Source organism: Cnephaeus nilssonii (genome assembly GCF_951640355.1).
Source record: "Cnephaeus nilssonii genome assembly, chromosome: 9".
Lineage (NCBI taxonomy): Eukaryota > Metazoa > Chordata > Mammalia > Chiroptera > Vespertilionidae > Cnephaeus > Cnephaeus nilssonii.
Window position 1 is genome coordinate 31,352,643 of NC_137080.1, and position 16,623 is coordinate 31,369,265.

General features: G+C 41.6%; 1 protein-coding gene across 1 annotated transcript in view; it reads left to right on the forward strand.

The window, feature by feature from the left end:
* The window catches only part of ADGB (androglobin), a gene marked incomplete at both ends in the record, with an annotated part of 140,638 nt that overhangs the window by 59,877 nt on the left and 64,138 nt on the right, over positions 1–16,623 (forward strand). Inside the window, 5 exons of the mRNA XM_079781170.1 lie at positions 3,318–3,441; positions 8,198–8,231; positions 9,574–9,754; positions 10,518–10,581; positions 15,479–15,581. Of these exons, the coding sequence (XP_079637296.1) occupies positions 3,318–3,441; positions 8,198–8,231; positions 9,574–9,754; positions 10,518–10,581; positions 15,479–15,581 (506 nt within the window). The remainder of the gene's footprint in view (positions 1–3,317; positions 3,442–8,197; positions 8,232–9,573; positions 9,755–10,517; positions 10,582–15,478; positions 15,582–16,623) is intronic.

Here is a 16,623-nt window from a genome sequence, read left to right on the forward strand (position 1 = left end):
TAGAATCAACCAAACAAAAGCAAAACAAACAAGAAAAATACCCCAAAATTTGTGCATACAGCAGACTTTTTTTAATGGCACATGGAAAGTTAGGGTAGGTTGAGGGAGGTATTATATTTTGGTCCTATTTGAGTAAACCAGTTAATTAAAAGAGAGGATTAGGTACTCCAGCTTTTAAATCATTCAGCCACTCTACTACTGGGAAATCCCATTGGCCACCATTCTCCCTACTCTCCAAGCTTCTCGCCATGTTGCATAGTCTTGTCCATCTTCTCCTCAGGCTGGTCCTCTCCATCTCTTCAGTTCTCATTCAGAGAGCAGGCCAGCCCTCCATTTTGGTTTTGTGCTGCCTCCTCACAGACGGTGTTCTCAAAGCACTTCTTACGTCACCCTTCCCTTACCCCTTGATCTAGCAAGTAATGTGTTCTGCCAAGATGTTTCCTAAATGAATACCGTTCTTCCCCCAAAAGGATTAACCTGTGAAGCTATTAAAGTAATATGCCTCAGTTTTTCATTGTCTTTCTACGTAGCAGATCTTTATATATTTAACAACAATTATATACCTAGTAGGTTTCTAGAAAGGTAAAGAGAATATTGTATAGGTTATTTTCCATTCCTGTTAGACTTTTCAGTTACAAAAGCCAATGTGGTTTCTTTTTCTACTAATTCTACCAATGAATTAGACTTCCTGCCATTTTGGGACAGAAATAGTCCTAACTATTAGTATAATATAAATGACACAAAAGCTATCATCATTGTTGTCATTAATTTGATTTAAAAAAAAGTCATGTTATGTCAACTACTTGTTTATGTTATAAATATACACTGAGTGGCCAGATTATTCTGATCTTGGAACACATAATAATCTGGCCACTCAGTGTATATCCTATATAATAAAAGGCTAATATGTAAATTGTCCCCTTGACCAGGAGTTCGAACAGCAGGCAGGCCGGCCAACCACCCATGTCCCCTCCCCCTGGCCAGGCTGTGGCCGGACCCCACCATGCACGAATTCACTCACCAGGCCTCAAAAAAAAAATCTATATCTATATATCTATATCTATATCTATATCTATATCTATATCTATATCTATATCTATATCTATATCTATATCTATATCTATATAATGCGTTCAGAGATGGCCAGATTATTATGCATTCAGAGATCAGAATAATCTGGCCACTCAGTGTATTATACAATGTCTTTTCTTCCTAGGTAGAGCATACTCTAAGGTTTCCTTACCTAAATGAATCATACTGAGCATTGTTGCTCTGCTGTTTTTCTTATGTCAGAGGGACTTCAAGAAACTATATTTAACCAACACTCAATGGCCCCAGATGACCGGCCTTTTCTGGAATGTGTTTGTTTGGTTGGTTTAGTTGTAGTTTCAGTTTTGCTCTCACAGTTCCGATTATTGTTTTATCAGTGCTCAATATTGTCTGCTTCTAGTAACTTTGCTTCCTCCAAATTTGGCCCTAAATTTTTGGGTGCAATGAGAAACATCACCAAATTTTTTGGCTTAAATATAATTAGAATGGGGACCTTAAGGATGCATATTAGTCAGATATTTTGTAGATTATAAGAACGGAGGCTGAAAGCCACCGGGACAAATTTTCTCACAGTTCAGAATGCCACCCAGACTTCTAAAATCTCTATGTCAACAGGGATCACAAGCAGGTTTGTTTTGTAACCGGAACTCCTCAATCTACTTTCTTACTTGATTTTCCTAGGCCTCCTTTCAGCTTTATTACCTGATTAAGGTATATTGACTTCTATAACCCAAGTCCAGGTGACTAACACTTGATTTAATTCAACTAACCTGTATACCACTTGAAACTTATGAATTTGCTAGCGTATTTGCTTTATCTGTCAGACGCAAACACGAAGATACGTGAATGGCATTTTATCCCATGTAGGAAAGTAATAGCCCTTCTCCCGCTTTGCTGTAGAATCTCAGTTCTCAGATCAACATTAAAGCAATTTTTCCCCCAAGCCCTTGAAAGTGACTGCTATCACTATTGCCATTCATTGGAACAGTCCCTGTGTAGCAACAAGCCAGACTCACCCCCTCTTGGCTCCTGGCCTTGTTTGTCAGAATGGAAGCCTCATAAATATGCTTGTGCTGCCCTCTAGTGGCAGCTTCAAGGAAATCGGAGACGTGTGGCTTCAGGGGGATTAAGAAGTTTTATTGAACACTGGCAAGGGAAAAAAATCAAAACGTTTAGGAAGTCTGTGTACATGAATTTAATTTTATCTTTGAACACACTTATCTAAAAACATATATGTATACATATATACTAAAACAAATGTCTTTTTATTGAGCTTATAAATTTTTCACTATGCAATGATGACTTGGAGTCATATTTGCAATTAAGTACTTGAATGGAAATACTGTAAACTTGGGTAGTTACTATGGATGTTTCAGTTATTAACTTGAGTGCTCATCACTCATAATTAAATTTGACTCTGAGCTCTATTTCCCTCATACATAACTATGATGCTTAGGTAAATCAATTCTAACTGTGGTCAAATTCCTATGTTCTGTTCATCGACATTCAAAATTGATAGCCGTTGTTTTAAAATAAATAGTGCTTCAGAAATTTTTTGCACAAGTGCATTAACTGATAGAGGATACTTCTTTGGTCTTATAGAAAGAAGTTTAATGTTGTTGATAGGAAAGAAATACGATTGGTTGTAAAAGAATGACAATGATGAAATGAACAAAATCATAACATTCTGTTGTTGACAAACTTCAGTTAGTAATATATAATGAAACATTATTCAACAATCATAAATAAGGAAATCTTGCCATTTGCAACAACATGGGTGGACCTTGAGGGTATTGTGCTGAGTGAAATAAGTCAGAGAAAGACAAATACTGTATGATCTCACTTATATATGAAGTCTTAAAACAAAGAAACAAACAAACAAAAAAAGAAAAAAAAACACTAATTCATAAGTACAGAGAACTTAGTGCAGTGGTTGGTTAGATTGGTGGGTGAGAAAAATGGGTGAAGGGGGTCATAAATTGCAGTTATAAACTAAATGTCCTGGAGGCACAATGTAGTAAATAACACTGTGTGTATATTTGAAAGTTACTAAGAGAGTAGATCACAAGAAAAAAAAATGTAAGTATGTGTGGCTATGGAAGTTAACTAGACTTGTGGCAATCATTTTACAATATATACAAATTTCAAATTATAACTGAAACTAATATTATGTTATATGCCAATTATATCGCAATAAAAACTGCAGTTGTTGATCAGTAACTTTAAAGAAGAGATAAGATAACAAGTTTGTTTTTGCTTTCCATTAGTCATTTAGTACAATCTGTTATTAAGAAAGGGATGCCTCCAGGATCTGGTTTATCTTCCGTTCCGGAAAATGATGAGACCTGTACCCAGTCAGATGTAGGTCAAGTGACAGGAACTACATCTCCGGTAACTATGTTACTCTTACTCTTGACCCAGTTCTTAATTATAATTGATGTTTCTTCCATTGTAAAATATATTCTACATAAAAAAGATGTGTAACATGCATCTGAACAGAATAAAGAGTGCTGTTACAAGAAGCTTCTTAGGTATCCATCACCTGTATTAGCAAAATGAATATTCATCGCTTACAAAAAGTCTCCTCTGTGTCTCCCTTCTGAGTTGTATTTGCCATTCAGAGTTTGGCATTAATTAACTCCATACACTTCTAATTTTCCAATTATCTGATCATTTATAAACCACGTGTATCTTACTTTAATTGTTACATAATTGTGCTTAAATGGACTCTTGCATTAATTCTCCTGGGCCTTCATTCACTGAACCTTGTTAATGAGATGCATTTATTTTGCCACATGATCACCGTTCACTCATTTCACTGGTCAAAGACATTTAATGTATAACTTTCACAGTGGTACCGACCATATCCATTGCTTGCTGTTCAGCGGTACCAGGGCTATTCTTGAATGTCCCTGAACACATGCGCAAGAGTTTTTTTTAGTTCCAGAGTTGGTAAACTTTTATATGTCATGGCTCCCTTTGTCAATTTTCTAAAACTTTAATACACAATGAAAGCAAATCATCTCTTTGTGTGTATTAGTTGAGTATTTTTGATAGGGAACAGGGGAAGGCAATATAGTTGTCTGGGTTAGCACTGGGAGGACACACAAGCTCACTATTGGGTGGCTGAATGACTGCTAAACACAGTTGCTAGATAGTTGGCCAGCTGCAGGTCACAGGACTTTCTGTAGACAGAAAGATGTCACCACTTGAAATCTAACAATGGGCCTAATTACTGCTTTAATTTCAAAGTAGTGATGAGTGATATTTTAAGATATTTGCAACAATTGGAATATAATGTAAAATAGTGTGATTTATTTTCTGGATAAAGTCACAATTATTGAAAATTGAAGAAATGTTGAGTTTCAGCTAAAGATGTATTTTTTAAAACATATCCATGTTCATGAACTCCTGAAATCTAAGCACAGGCCCTGTGCACACTAGACTAGGAAACCCTGCTAGGATAAGAATCTGGTCATAAGGCATGTATCTGTTTAATCTATATTAATAAAAGGGTAATATGCTAATTAAGACGGACACCTTCCAGACATCCTTCCGGACAAAGCAGCAGTGGCTGCGAAAGGGGCCAAGGCGTGGCTGCGAAGGGCCCAGACTCAGGCCCGCAGTGGCAGCAGCATTGGGTAATGGGGGCGGTGCCTTCCCCTGATCTGCCAGGTCTCCTCCGCAGAGGGAGGCCAGACTGTAGCTTAGACCAGGAGCGGAGGCAGAGGTGGTTAGGGGCGATCAGTCCAGCAGGGGAGCAAGTTAGGGTCAATCAGGCCGGCAAGGGGGCAAGATAGGGGTGATCAGGCCAGCAGGGGGCAAGGTTGGGGTGATCAGGCTGGCAGGGGGGCAAGGTAGGAGTGATCAGGCCAGCAGGGGGCAAGGTAAGGGCGATCAGGCTGGCAGGCAGAGGGGTTAGGGGTGATCAGGCAGGCAAGCAGTTAGGAGCCAGCCGTCCTGGATTGCGAGAGGGATGTCTGACTGCCGGTTTAGGCCTGTGTGGATGGGGCCTAAACCGGCAGTCAGATATCCTCCGAGGGGTCCCAGATTGGAAAGGGTGCAGGCAGGGCTGAGGGACCCCCCTCTCCCTGTGCACAAATTTTGTGCACCAGGCCTCTAGTGTTAAAATAAAATACCAAGCAATTTTCAATATTGGTGTATGCTTAGCCACTCCTGTCAGCCCTGGATGAGAACTGTCTTTGTTCCATATCCTGGCCAAGACTTAGGTTGTCTGCCAGTTCAACTTTTGTCAGTGTGGTGGGTGTGAAAAGGTATTTGTTTTTAATAGGGAATATATCCACATGTTCAAAAACAGAAATATAAGGCATGCATTACAAAGTCTTAGAAGTCTTGCAACTTTCCCCTTATATTCTCTTCTCAAAGTGTTAGAGTCTTAATCTCTTTATCTATTGTATTGACTCTAGCTTACCTTATAATAGACAAATATGCAAATTGACCGCACCTTCGCTACGCCCAACCCACGCCCACCAACCAAGCCATGCCCACCAAACACACCCACCAGGAAACCGTTGCAGGGACGTTGGGGTGTGGCGGAGCCCAAGGCCGGGAAAGCCTCGGGTGGAGGCTTTCCCGGCCTTGGGCACCAGCGGGGAGCCTGCACCGATCGCAGGAAACCACTGGGGTTCAGCTCATGCGATCCCTAGCAGGGACGATGGGTGCGGCCGAGCCCAAGGCCGGGAAAGCCGCGCGAGGCTTTCCTGGCCTTGGGCACCAGCAGGGAGCCTGCACGGATCGCAGAAAACCACTGGGGGTCGGCTCCTGAATTCTGTAGCAGGGATGCTGGGTGCTGCCGAGCCCAAGGCCACCACCCGGGGCCAAGCCCCGACCCTGAAAGAAGGCAGAAGGCGGTGGCCACAGCCAAGGACTGGGTCCCCGGTGCCGGCAGAAAACTGGTGCAGGCAGCCAGGTGAATGAAGGTCTATTGCACGAATCTTCGTGCAAACGGGCTACTAGTCATTTAAATGTTCTATTGAATATATTTAACTTTCCTATTTTTAGTTCCTAAGAGCTCTCTCTTGTTCTTGATTATATTTTTGTAGAAGTTTATTATTTGATAAATGAATATCCTCTTATCTTTCTGATGGTACTAATTTAAAAATTTCCCCTTTGTTTCTGTTTTCTATGAATCTCCCCACCCACACACATTAGTGTGTGTGTGTGTGTGTATATATATATATATATATATATACTAGAGGCCCGGTGCACGAAATTCGTGCATGGAGGGGTGGGGGAGGCAGTGTCCCTCAGCCCAGCCTGCACCCTCTCCAATCTGGGACCTCTCGAGGGATGTCCAACGGCCCATTTAGGCCCAATCCCAGTAGGATCTGGCCTAAACGGGCCATCGGACATCCCTCTCAAAATCCAGGACTGCTGGCTCCCAACTGCTCACTTGCCTGTCTGCCTGATTGCCCCTAACCGCTTCGGCCTGCCAGCCTGATCACCCCCTAACCACTCCCCTGCCAGCCTGATTGATGCCTAACTGCTCCTCTGCCAGCCTGTTTGCCCCTAACTGCCCTCCCCTTCCAGCCTGGTCACCCCTAACTGCCCTTCCCTGCAGGCCTGGTCCCCCTCAACTGCTCTCCCTGCAGGCCTGGTCGCCCCCAACTTCCCTCCTCTGATGGCCTGGTCACCCTTAACTGCCCTCCCCTACAGGCTTGATCGTCCCCAACTGCCCTCTCTTGCAGGCCTGGTCCCTCCCAACTGCCCTTCCCTGCTGGCCATCTTGTGGTGACCATCTTGTGTCCACATGGGGGAAGCCATCTTTGACCACATGGGGGCCATCTTTGTGTGTTGGAGTGATGGTCAATTTGCATATTACTCTTTTATTAGATAGGATATATATATATATATATATATATATATATATATATATATGAATCTTTCCTCAATTGTCTTGTGACACAATTTATTGTACATATGCATTTAAGGAATTTATGACATTAAAGAACTACCCATTGGAAGCAACTTTATGACACTGATAGACCTTGTCAACTGGTAGCTTTAATTTAGGATAATTGGGGATGAATGAGCTTCATTTGAAGGTGGGATTAGTTCCAAATGTCAGATTCCCTGAGGCTTTCCCTGGACTCTGGTCAGTTTATCCAGTTGAGGGTCCTCTAATCTCCCTCCTGGGGAAAAAGGGGGTCACAGGGATTGGCATGCACTTACCCATTAATGTTATTGAAGCCAAGCAGTACAGAATTACTATCAAGGTTCAGAATGTGGACTTCCTCTCTACATTGTAGACTCTCCTGCTTCCCATGGCATCTGTGAACCCAGATCTGAAGGTTTCTCAAGTAATTTCTTCACGTGTAGCAATTTCCAGGGCCCTGTTCAGGCAGAAGCAGGATAGATGTTAAATGGATTAGAGAGAACTGGAGACTTATCTGTTCTTTATATAGATTGTCAACCCCTTTCTGAGTGTTCAGCCCATATCTCTTTTCTCTATTTCTCAGATACCTGCTAATTGTTTCTGGGGTCCTGAGGCTTGGCTGGGCTTCTTTCTCACTAGCACTTAGCTATTCAGTTATCTTTATTATAGTATCACCTCCATCCACTTTACATTATCCAAAATATTGTTGACATTACCTATCATCAGCATGTACAAATTTAAACCATTTTAACTTCTATACTTATTTTAATTGTGTTAGAGAGAGAACAGGTTGTAAATGTGAATTCAACTTAATTTCCCTATTAAAATTTTGAGGAATCATTTTTATAATTTAAAACCAGTCTTTTTATGATCTGTCCACTAATTGCCTATCATAACTTCATTATATTCAATCTTTGTTAATAACAGGTGCCACATACTAAGTTATATATCTACTTAGGGATATTATTGTTTTAATTTAACTTTTATTATAAAATTAAATCATGGAATGCCCTCAGATATTCTGTATTTTAATGTCAAATTTAAATCCTCAAGAAATGATTTAATTAAATTCACCTCTTGAATTTTAAGATTAAAAAATTCTCTGTTTTACTGTATGCTTTAGTATTTTCAGAAATTAATTTCTAATGTTTAAAAGACTGTATTAACTTTTAAAAACTGTGATGCTTTAGAACTATAATGTTTTGTTCAATTTATAAATGGTTTCTTAATGTGCTTTTTTTCAATTCATAGGGCAATGTTTACTCCCAAGTTATACATGGAAAAGGTAAGTGAATCTTCTCATGACTTTGCCTCTTGACAGTTTCGAGCTCCCCTCCTGACTCCCAGAAGCCTCTCTCCAGGGTCTCTTCTTATGTAATGAGGCTAATCTGCTCTGGGCTAGAAAAATCAGATAATCTCACTTGTTTAATTCAAGCTTAAAGTCAAAATAAAAGGCAATCTGATTAGCCCCATGAGTAAAGATCATGTGTTTTAATGCATGCATGTTTTGATCAAAGCACTAAAACATATTAGTTCTTGAACAAAGAAGACTTGGCCAAACCCCAAATCCCCAAAAGTGTTGATAGCAAATTTAGGTTCAAGAAGTCTATAGGAATTTTGTGGATTTACCAAATGAGCATGAAATAAGATCATGAGATTACTGACTGTAGGAGCAATTAAGTCACTTACTGAAATACATTGATTCTAATAAATCTTTCAAATTTTCATTTCTCCTTCTGTTATCCAAGTTATCCCCTCTTATATAAATATGTCTGTCTATTGCAGATTTTAAGTACATAAGCTAGCTAATTTCTGTTATCCTATCTAATAAAGAGGGAATATGCTATTTGACCCTCATGCTGTCACAAAGATGGAGGTGCCCACAGCCAATAAGGAGGGAATATGCGAATTGACTGCCCCGCCCTCAAAGATGGCAGTGCCCACAGCTACAAGATGGTGGCATCCAGTCCCCTCAGCCCTGCCAGGGTGGCAGGTGCAGCAAGGCCGAGCCTGCCCCCAGGCGGGCCCGGCTGCTCCACGCACCTGCTTCCAGAGTCCCCCAGTCCCCTCAGCCCCCCAGCCGCCCAGGGCTGGCCTGAGGCGCAGGCAAGCCTTAGATGGTGGCTGCCCAGCTGCCAAGGGCCACCCAAGGCTCAGGTAACCAGGGCCGGCCGAGGCTTGTGCTTCTGGCATTGGCAACAACAGAGGTGTGATGGGGCATTGCCTTCCCCTGATCGCCAGGTCGCCTCCTGCCCCTGAGGGCTCCCAGACTGTGAGAGGAAGCAGGCCAGGCTGAGGGACGCCCCCCTCCAGTGCATGAATTTTCATGCACTGGGCCTCTAGCAACTTTATAATCTCTAAAGAATGTGTGCACAAATTTACAAAGTAAATTAGAAATTGCTAAAGACTCTACTATGCATATGTTATGAATAAATTATGTTGAGTTGTGAAAATATTTATCTGTATGGACCTCTACAAATTTGAGGCCTGCATGTAAATGATTATCTCAGTAAATGTTTTCTCAAAAGTAGACTTTGAACTGCCCTCTATGATTTTCCATGTCTTGATAACTTAATACTTAACAACATAGGTGGATTTGACCTGTGGTTGTCTTCTGCCATGCACAGATGAACTGATAGACCTTACATTGAATGACTCATCCCATCCAGTTGATGGATTGAGTTTGGAAAGAGATCTGGTCAGCCTGACAACAACACTGGATAAATCACAAGAGGAAGTTACAGATATGAATACTAGTGTTACTAAAGAAATATGGTTAGATTTTGAAGACTTCTATGCATGCTTTCAGTAAGTATGTTTTTCATGTGCATTTAACATAGTAGATATGTAAGGTATTAATTTTTAGCTATTACTTAAAAGAGTTAAGTCAATATTAGTCCAGTTTTGGTATCATATTAAAAAAAAATGTTAGGAGAAAAAACGGCTGAGCTGATTGTCCACATAGAACAGTAGGAGGTAAGCCAATTTTTAGGCCAGTTTTAGCTTATCCTCAAAGACTTGTTTAATTAAAATAAAAACAGTTTATTCACTGAGGTCATTTTTGTCTCTTTCAGGCAATTTAATACAGTTGTTATTTTTTCCTAGATTTATTAAGGTATAATTGACAAATACAGTTTTAAGGTATTTAAAGTATACGTGGTTTTGAATTGATATACAAATACATCATGAAAAATCCCCCCCATTGAGTTAATTAATATATTCATTGCCTCACATATTTACCTTTTAAAAATGAGAACACTTAAATTCTACTCTCTTAATAAATTTCAATTATATAAGCCAGTGTTATCCATTATAGTCACCATGTTATATATTAGATCTTCAAACCTTATTTATCTGAGAACTGAAAGTTTGTACCATTTTCTCAACCTCTCCCTATTTCCCCCACCCCTCTATCCCTGACAACCACTTTTCTTGTCTCTGTAGTCATTATTTTTTTAACTTTCATCAGTCTTTACTTTGTTCTGCCTATAATTAAATCTAAGAAATTTAACATGTAATAGTAATTTGTTGAATATAATGACAATAACCTATTATAAATAATGTTTTTCAGAAATCTATATATTTTCCACAGGCCAAGTTCATATTGCTTTAACTTTCAAAAGTCAGAATTCAAGGTAAATAGTATGATCTCTTATTCTCTTTCCCTTCTTATACTTAAACTAGAGGCCTGGTGCATGAAATTCGTGTGGGGAGAGGCATTCCTCAGCCTGGCCTGCACCCTCTCCAATGTGGGATCGGGCCTAAACCAGCGGTCAGCCATCCCTGTCACAATCCAGGACCGCTGGTTCCTAACCACTCACCTGCCTGCCTGCCTGATCACCCCTAACCCCTCTGCATGCCTGCCTGATCACCCCTAACTGCCTCTCCCTGCCTGCCTGAACACCCATAACTGCCTCTGCCTGCCTGACTGATGCCCCTAACCACTCTCCCCTGCTGGCCTGATCACCCCTAACTGCTCTGGCTGCCTGCCTGATCACCCCTAACCGCTTCTGCCTTGGCCCCACCACCGTGGCTTTGTCTGGAAGAATATCCAGAAGACGTCCAGTCTATCTGGTGTAATTAGCATATTACCCTTTTATTAGTATAGATCTTTGATAGAATCATGCTGGTAAAAAATACCTTCAAATTTAGCAAGCATTTCTAAATTGGTGATATAAGTATATTTTAAAATCAATTCTTAGCATGTTCTGCTAATTTCTTATCTAGATAACAAGAAAAATTCTGCTACTTCTTATCCCCAAGTGTAATTATGTTGTAGTGGTTCATTATTATATCAATTCACAAGAAGAAAATTTTGATCTTTGAGTAAATGAAAGAGAAGCACAAATAAATTCACTATATATGATTTCAATTAATTGTTTATTGAAACACTTGCAGTTCCTAAAACAGCAAACTTTTCACTAACATTTATGTTATTTTTACCCATGTTCTTCCTTCTGCTGCGAGTTCATCCCCCTTCATTCATATTGCTTTCATCTAACTAATGCCTATAAATCCTTTAGAACAGCATGGATGTCCTTGACCCTGTCCGACCTCCTTCCCTGGCCATAAAATCTGGATTAAGTTCCCTGACTCCACAGACTCTGTAGAACCTATTCTCACCCAGACACAGACCTCTCTCCATTCTAACTGCCTGACTACTTCTCCATGTCCCTTCACCTTCTCACCCAACTGATATCAGCATCTTTGGGAGAAGAGCTCTGCCCCTTGGTTCGCTATTGCAGTACCCACCCTGGCATAAAACATTGTTGAGTGAATGCATGAACGAATCTCACCTTGAGGGAACTTTTTTGGAAAACTCTGAAACACGTTCTGGGAAACTAAATTGTTCTGAAATTGGCATGTTGCTTGCCCCACACCTCCGGGAGCAGTAGGCAGCATTGGGGGAAGTTAGGAGTCTTGGCGATGACTTTTCCTGTTGCACTTGGACTGGATGACAATACAGGCAGAGAAAAGCTTTCGAGCATTCCTCAAGAGGGGCTCTGTAGCCAGCTGCCTGCTCTGAAAGTAAGAGTCAAATCTGTAGTAGTGACCGGGGATGGGGTAGGCAAAACAATGTTCAACCTAGTCTTCAGTGTATCTATAAGAACACACAGAGGAATGCTTTGGCTTTATGAAAACAACAGAACTTTTCATTGCAAATGACTGAACCCAGAGTATGCCATGAGAGTACTATACAGTTTACAGTCAACTTAGCAATATACCCATGTTCAAACTATTGGTAAAAATAAAATGATAGTCATTTATAGACGCTTACTCTGTTGTCATCCCTGAACTAGGCTCTTCATTGCATTAGCTCCTATAGCAAAGCCTGTGAAAGGACTATCGTTATAGTTTTTCAGGTAGGGAAACTAAGGCAGATCAAGGTTGAGTAAATTGCCCAAGATCACCAAACTAGTAAGTGGCACAAGCATCCTGAGAACTGGGTTGTCTGGCGTGGAGCCTGTGCAGTTCTCACAGGTTGGCCTTTAGGAGAAGCAAATTAGTGACTCTGGAGTGCTATTGTCTGGTTTTGAATCTGTGTCCCATTTGGGGAGGGACTTTGAGCAAGTTGCTTAACTTCTCTTTGCCTTAGTTTTTTCCTCTGTAAAATGGCAGTAATAACAGACCTGCATCATAAAGTTGGAGGGTAAATGAGATGATGTATGTAAAATACTTAGAAGAATGCCTGGAGTAAATGAAAATAAATGTTGACTGCCATTATTAATTACTAAGGGCAGTTTGCATATCAGTGTTTATTATATACATCACCATTCTAACATATTTATACTAGAGGCCCAGTGTTCAAAATTCGTGCACAGGGCAGAGGGGAGGCCCTCAGCCCAGCCTGCACCCTTTCCAATCTGGGAACCCTTGGGGGATGTCCCACTGCCATGCAGGATCGGGCCTAAACCAGCAGTGGGACATCCCTCTCACATTCCAGGACCACTGGCTCCTAACTGCTCACCTGCCTGCCTGCCTGATCGCACCTAACTGCCCCCCTGCTGGCCTGGTCACCCCCACCTGCCCCCCCTGCAGGTGTAGTCACCCCCAACTGCCTTCCCTGCTGGTCTGGTCACCCCCAACTGTCCCCCCTCCCCGTCGGCCTGGTCGCCCCTCACTGCCCCCTCTGCCGCCTGGTCGCCCCTCACTAATCCCCCTGCCAGCCTGGTTGCCCCATGCAGCTTGATGCTCAGTCGTTTGGTTGTCCCTCACACAGCCTGTTCTGTCATCCATTCGGTTGTTTCGGATGCAATGGTCGCTTAGCCTTTATATATAGAGATGTATACTAGAGGCCTAGCATGCAAAATCATGCAAGACCCAGACCCGCTACACCTGCGGGACCCCAGACCAGCTCTGTGCCAGCCGCGGGACCCCAGACCCGCCCTGCACAAGCTGCGGGCCCCGCCTCTGCTGTGCGAGCCACTGGCCCCGCCAGCCCCACCAGCCCCACCAGCCCCACCAGCCCTGCCAGCCCCACCAGCCCCGCCAGCCCCGCCAGCCCTGCGTGAGCCCCAGCCTGCGAGAGGTGCTCCATGCACCTCCTGGTGACTGGTTGTTTGGTTGTTCCCCGTTACAGTGTCACAACCACAGGCCTTTTATGACATAGATGTGTTTGAAAAATGGCCAACTGTTCTTTATGCTGATCCTATTTTTAAGAAGTGATGGTAAATATGTTTTCTTTTTAATTTTAAAGTCCCAGCTTAGTAAAATAAAATGATGACATCTCTATATGTTTCTCTTCATTACCCTGATTTTTTTTTAATACCAATGATGTGAGAAAATGATAACTTTTTCTTAGGATTTTTGGAACGCAAACATAAAGACATTTAGTATGGCCTTTAAGGAAGGACAGGTTGTGGCCTGAGGCCAGGATTCCTGATTCTAGTGGCCACAGCACCACCAGGTGAGCTGGGGGCGTGGAGCCTGAGGCCTCTCCTGGGCACCTTCCTTAGATGTTCCCTTGGTGCTCAGTGTTGGGGTGAGGCAAGGGCTCTCAAAGGTGCCTTGTGTGGCACAAGGGAAGTCTTTTCACATAGCCACCCCACCCCAAAATTCTCTTAAAAATGACAGCAAATGAACTCAGCTTAGAAAATTCACTCAGGCATGCACACAGGGTTGGCCAACCCAGGGTCCTTCATAGGTTTAGATAGTGAATATTTGAAACAACTGTCTCTATCCCAACATGCTATAGCTAAACAGAAACAAGGGAAATAAAGTGTCAAATGCTAAGTATTGCAAAATACTGGGGAAGCGATCATTGAACCCTTGTTACACTCTATGAAGCATTTCTAGCAATCTTGTCATATTTAATTAAATAGCAAAGTTTCATTTTTCACAGTAATACTAGAGATTTTTCTTTCATATTTTAACTGGTTATTTAAATATTGTGGTAAAATAACATGAAAAGCGTTTAAAATATAGTGACAGTTAAATTAATTTAACACATTTACCATGTACCATAAGTCAAAATTATGTTGAAGCACCGAGATTCTGAGATGCAACAATAGCACAATAGTCGAGATTACTAGTCTTGGGGTCAGATAGACAGAAAGAACGACTTTTGAATCTCAGTTTTGCTACTTGCAAGCTCTGTGACCTTTGGAAAATTACTTACCCTTTCTGTGTTTCGGTTTTTTCATTCATAGTTATGGCTATTAGTAGTGCCATATAGGATGGATTGAGATCACGTATATGTAACTCTTATGTGGCTGTCCATTAAGGGAATTTTCGGTTTTGCTCAATACTTTCTTCCATCTCCAAAACAAAAATCCAGGCTGGTGCCTTAGTGTGCAATGGATATACACTGAGTGGCCAGATTATTATGATCTCTGAATGCATAATAATCTGGCCACTCAGTATATATATATATTAGAGGCCCAGTGCATGAATTCATGCATGGGTGTGGTCCGGCCAGCCTGGCCAGAGTGAGGGGACATGGGCAGTTGTCTGGCCTGCCTGCTGGTCGAACTCCTGGTTGAGGGGACAATTTGCATATTAGCCTTTTATTATATAGGATATACACTGAATGGCCAGATTATTATGCATTCAGAGATCATAATAATTTGGCCACTCAGTGTATTTCTGAAGATCTTGTAGAAAGAAGGAAGAGAGGGTTTATATGGCATTACACTCTGTAAAATATCTTAATGCGTCCTCATTACACACTTCCATTCTCTGCCAAAGTTACCCTGTGGCCTCTCTGCCTATCAGGGACCCACTCTCTGAGCATTGCTCAGCCTGGGTCCAGTCTCCTCTCTGTTTCTGGGACAAGCACACCCCTTTCATTCCTCATGGAGATGAACTTTGACTCTGATATGGGACCAATCCCACACAGGCCCTGTAGAACCCTAAACATTCACTCCGTATGATTTTCTTCATCTCACGAAACCTGTAAAGGACTTATTGTGGTGTCTGGAACACAGTAAGTTCTCTGTAAATGAAATGTTAGATGTTGTATTATTATGAGAAGTGGGGATACAGCACTTATAGGCGAATATTAAGTTCAATGTTTGGTATGATTTCTTGCAGTTCTCAGATGAGCGTGTATCCTACTATCTCTTTGTGGATAGTCTAAAACCTATTGAACTACTCATTTGCTTTTCTGCGTTGGTACGCTGGGGAGAATCTGGAGGTAAGAGAGCTCTGAGGAAATTATAGACTTAAATCCCAGCTCACTTTCATTCAGTCCAGGGGAAATACAATAATAAGATTTTAAGGCTCTGTATGAAGGAACTTATTTCCTCTTCAGACCCTCTTCAGATGATTATAGGAGATGGTGTGTATATCTCTTGTAATTGTCTTGCTCCCCAGACATCAAGGGTTGTGCTCATTTTTATCACCCACACCTCTTCCTGCAGTCATCTGTTCACCTCCTTGGCACACCTAGTCACCCTATTCGTCAATTCTTTCAAAATCTATGTTGAAGAACACGAACCCTTTCTTCTTTAATTTGACAATTCTAAAGATCTTTTTTCTCATTCACCTACTTTCATGATTATACTTTAGAACTCATTGTACCAATAACTGCATCATATCCAATGTTTCAATTTCAAGCTCTCTTACAACCCCCTTTCCTCCCACCCCCTAACCTCCCACCCCCACCCCCGATTCTCCAGTTCACTCTCTTGGGAACTCTCACTCCTACAATTGTTTGACTTCACTGGGACTACCATCCATTGACCCTACCACTTTTTCTCTTTCCATTACTCTCCTCATGTCTTTATTTCTCTCATTACCAGTATATTTTCCATGCTCCACCATTATAATTGTATTCTCACATGTACCTCAACCCTTTCATCTGACGTTCCTGGAGAAATCACAATATTGGGTGAACTCAACAATGGAACTCTGCACCAATACTGTGGTTACATCAGAGCAGCTGAATGTGACTGAAGAAAAAAACAAAACAAAAACCCTATCAGCTAGCTCCACTTTAAATTGAGGACCACAGATTTCAAAAAGGCCTTGGGGCACTGACAACATTTCTCAAGTTTGTTTATTCTCCCACTCGCGTTTTTTCTGGATGTCTATCTTAGACCTTCAAATCTCTCCCTTCAGATGTTCACTACCCACTCTTATTCTTACTCATTTTCAACTGATGATGTTTTCACTGAAGAGATAGGAAAAATTCAGAAATGACCTGCCTCATCCTCCCATAATGGGCTCTCCCCAGC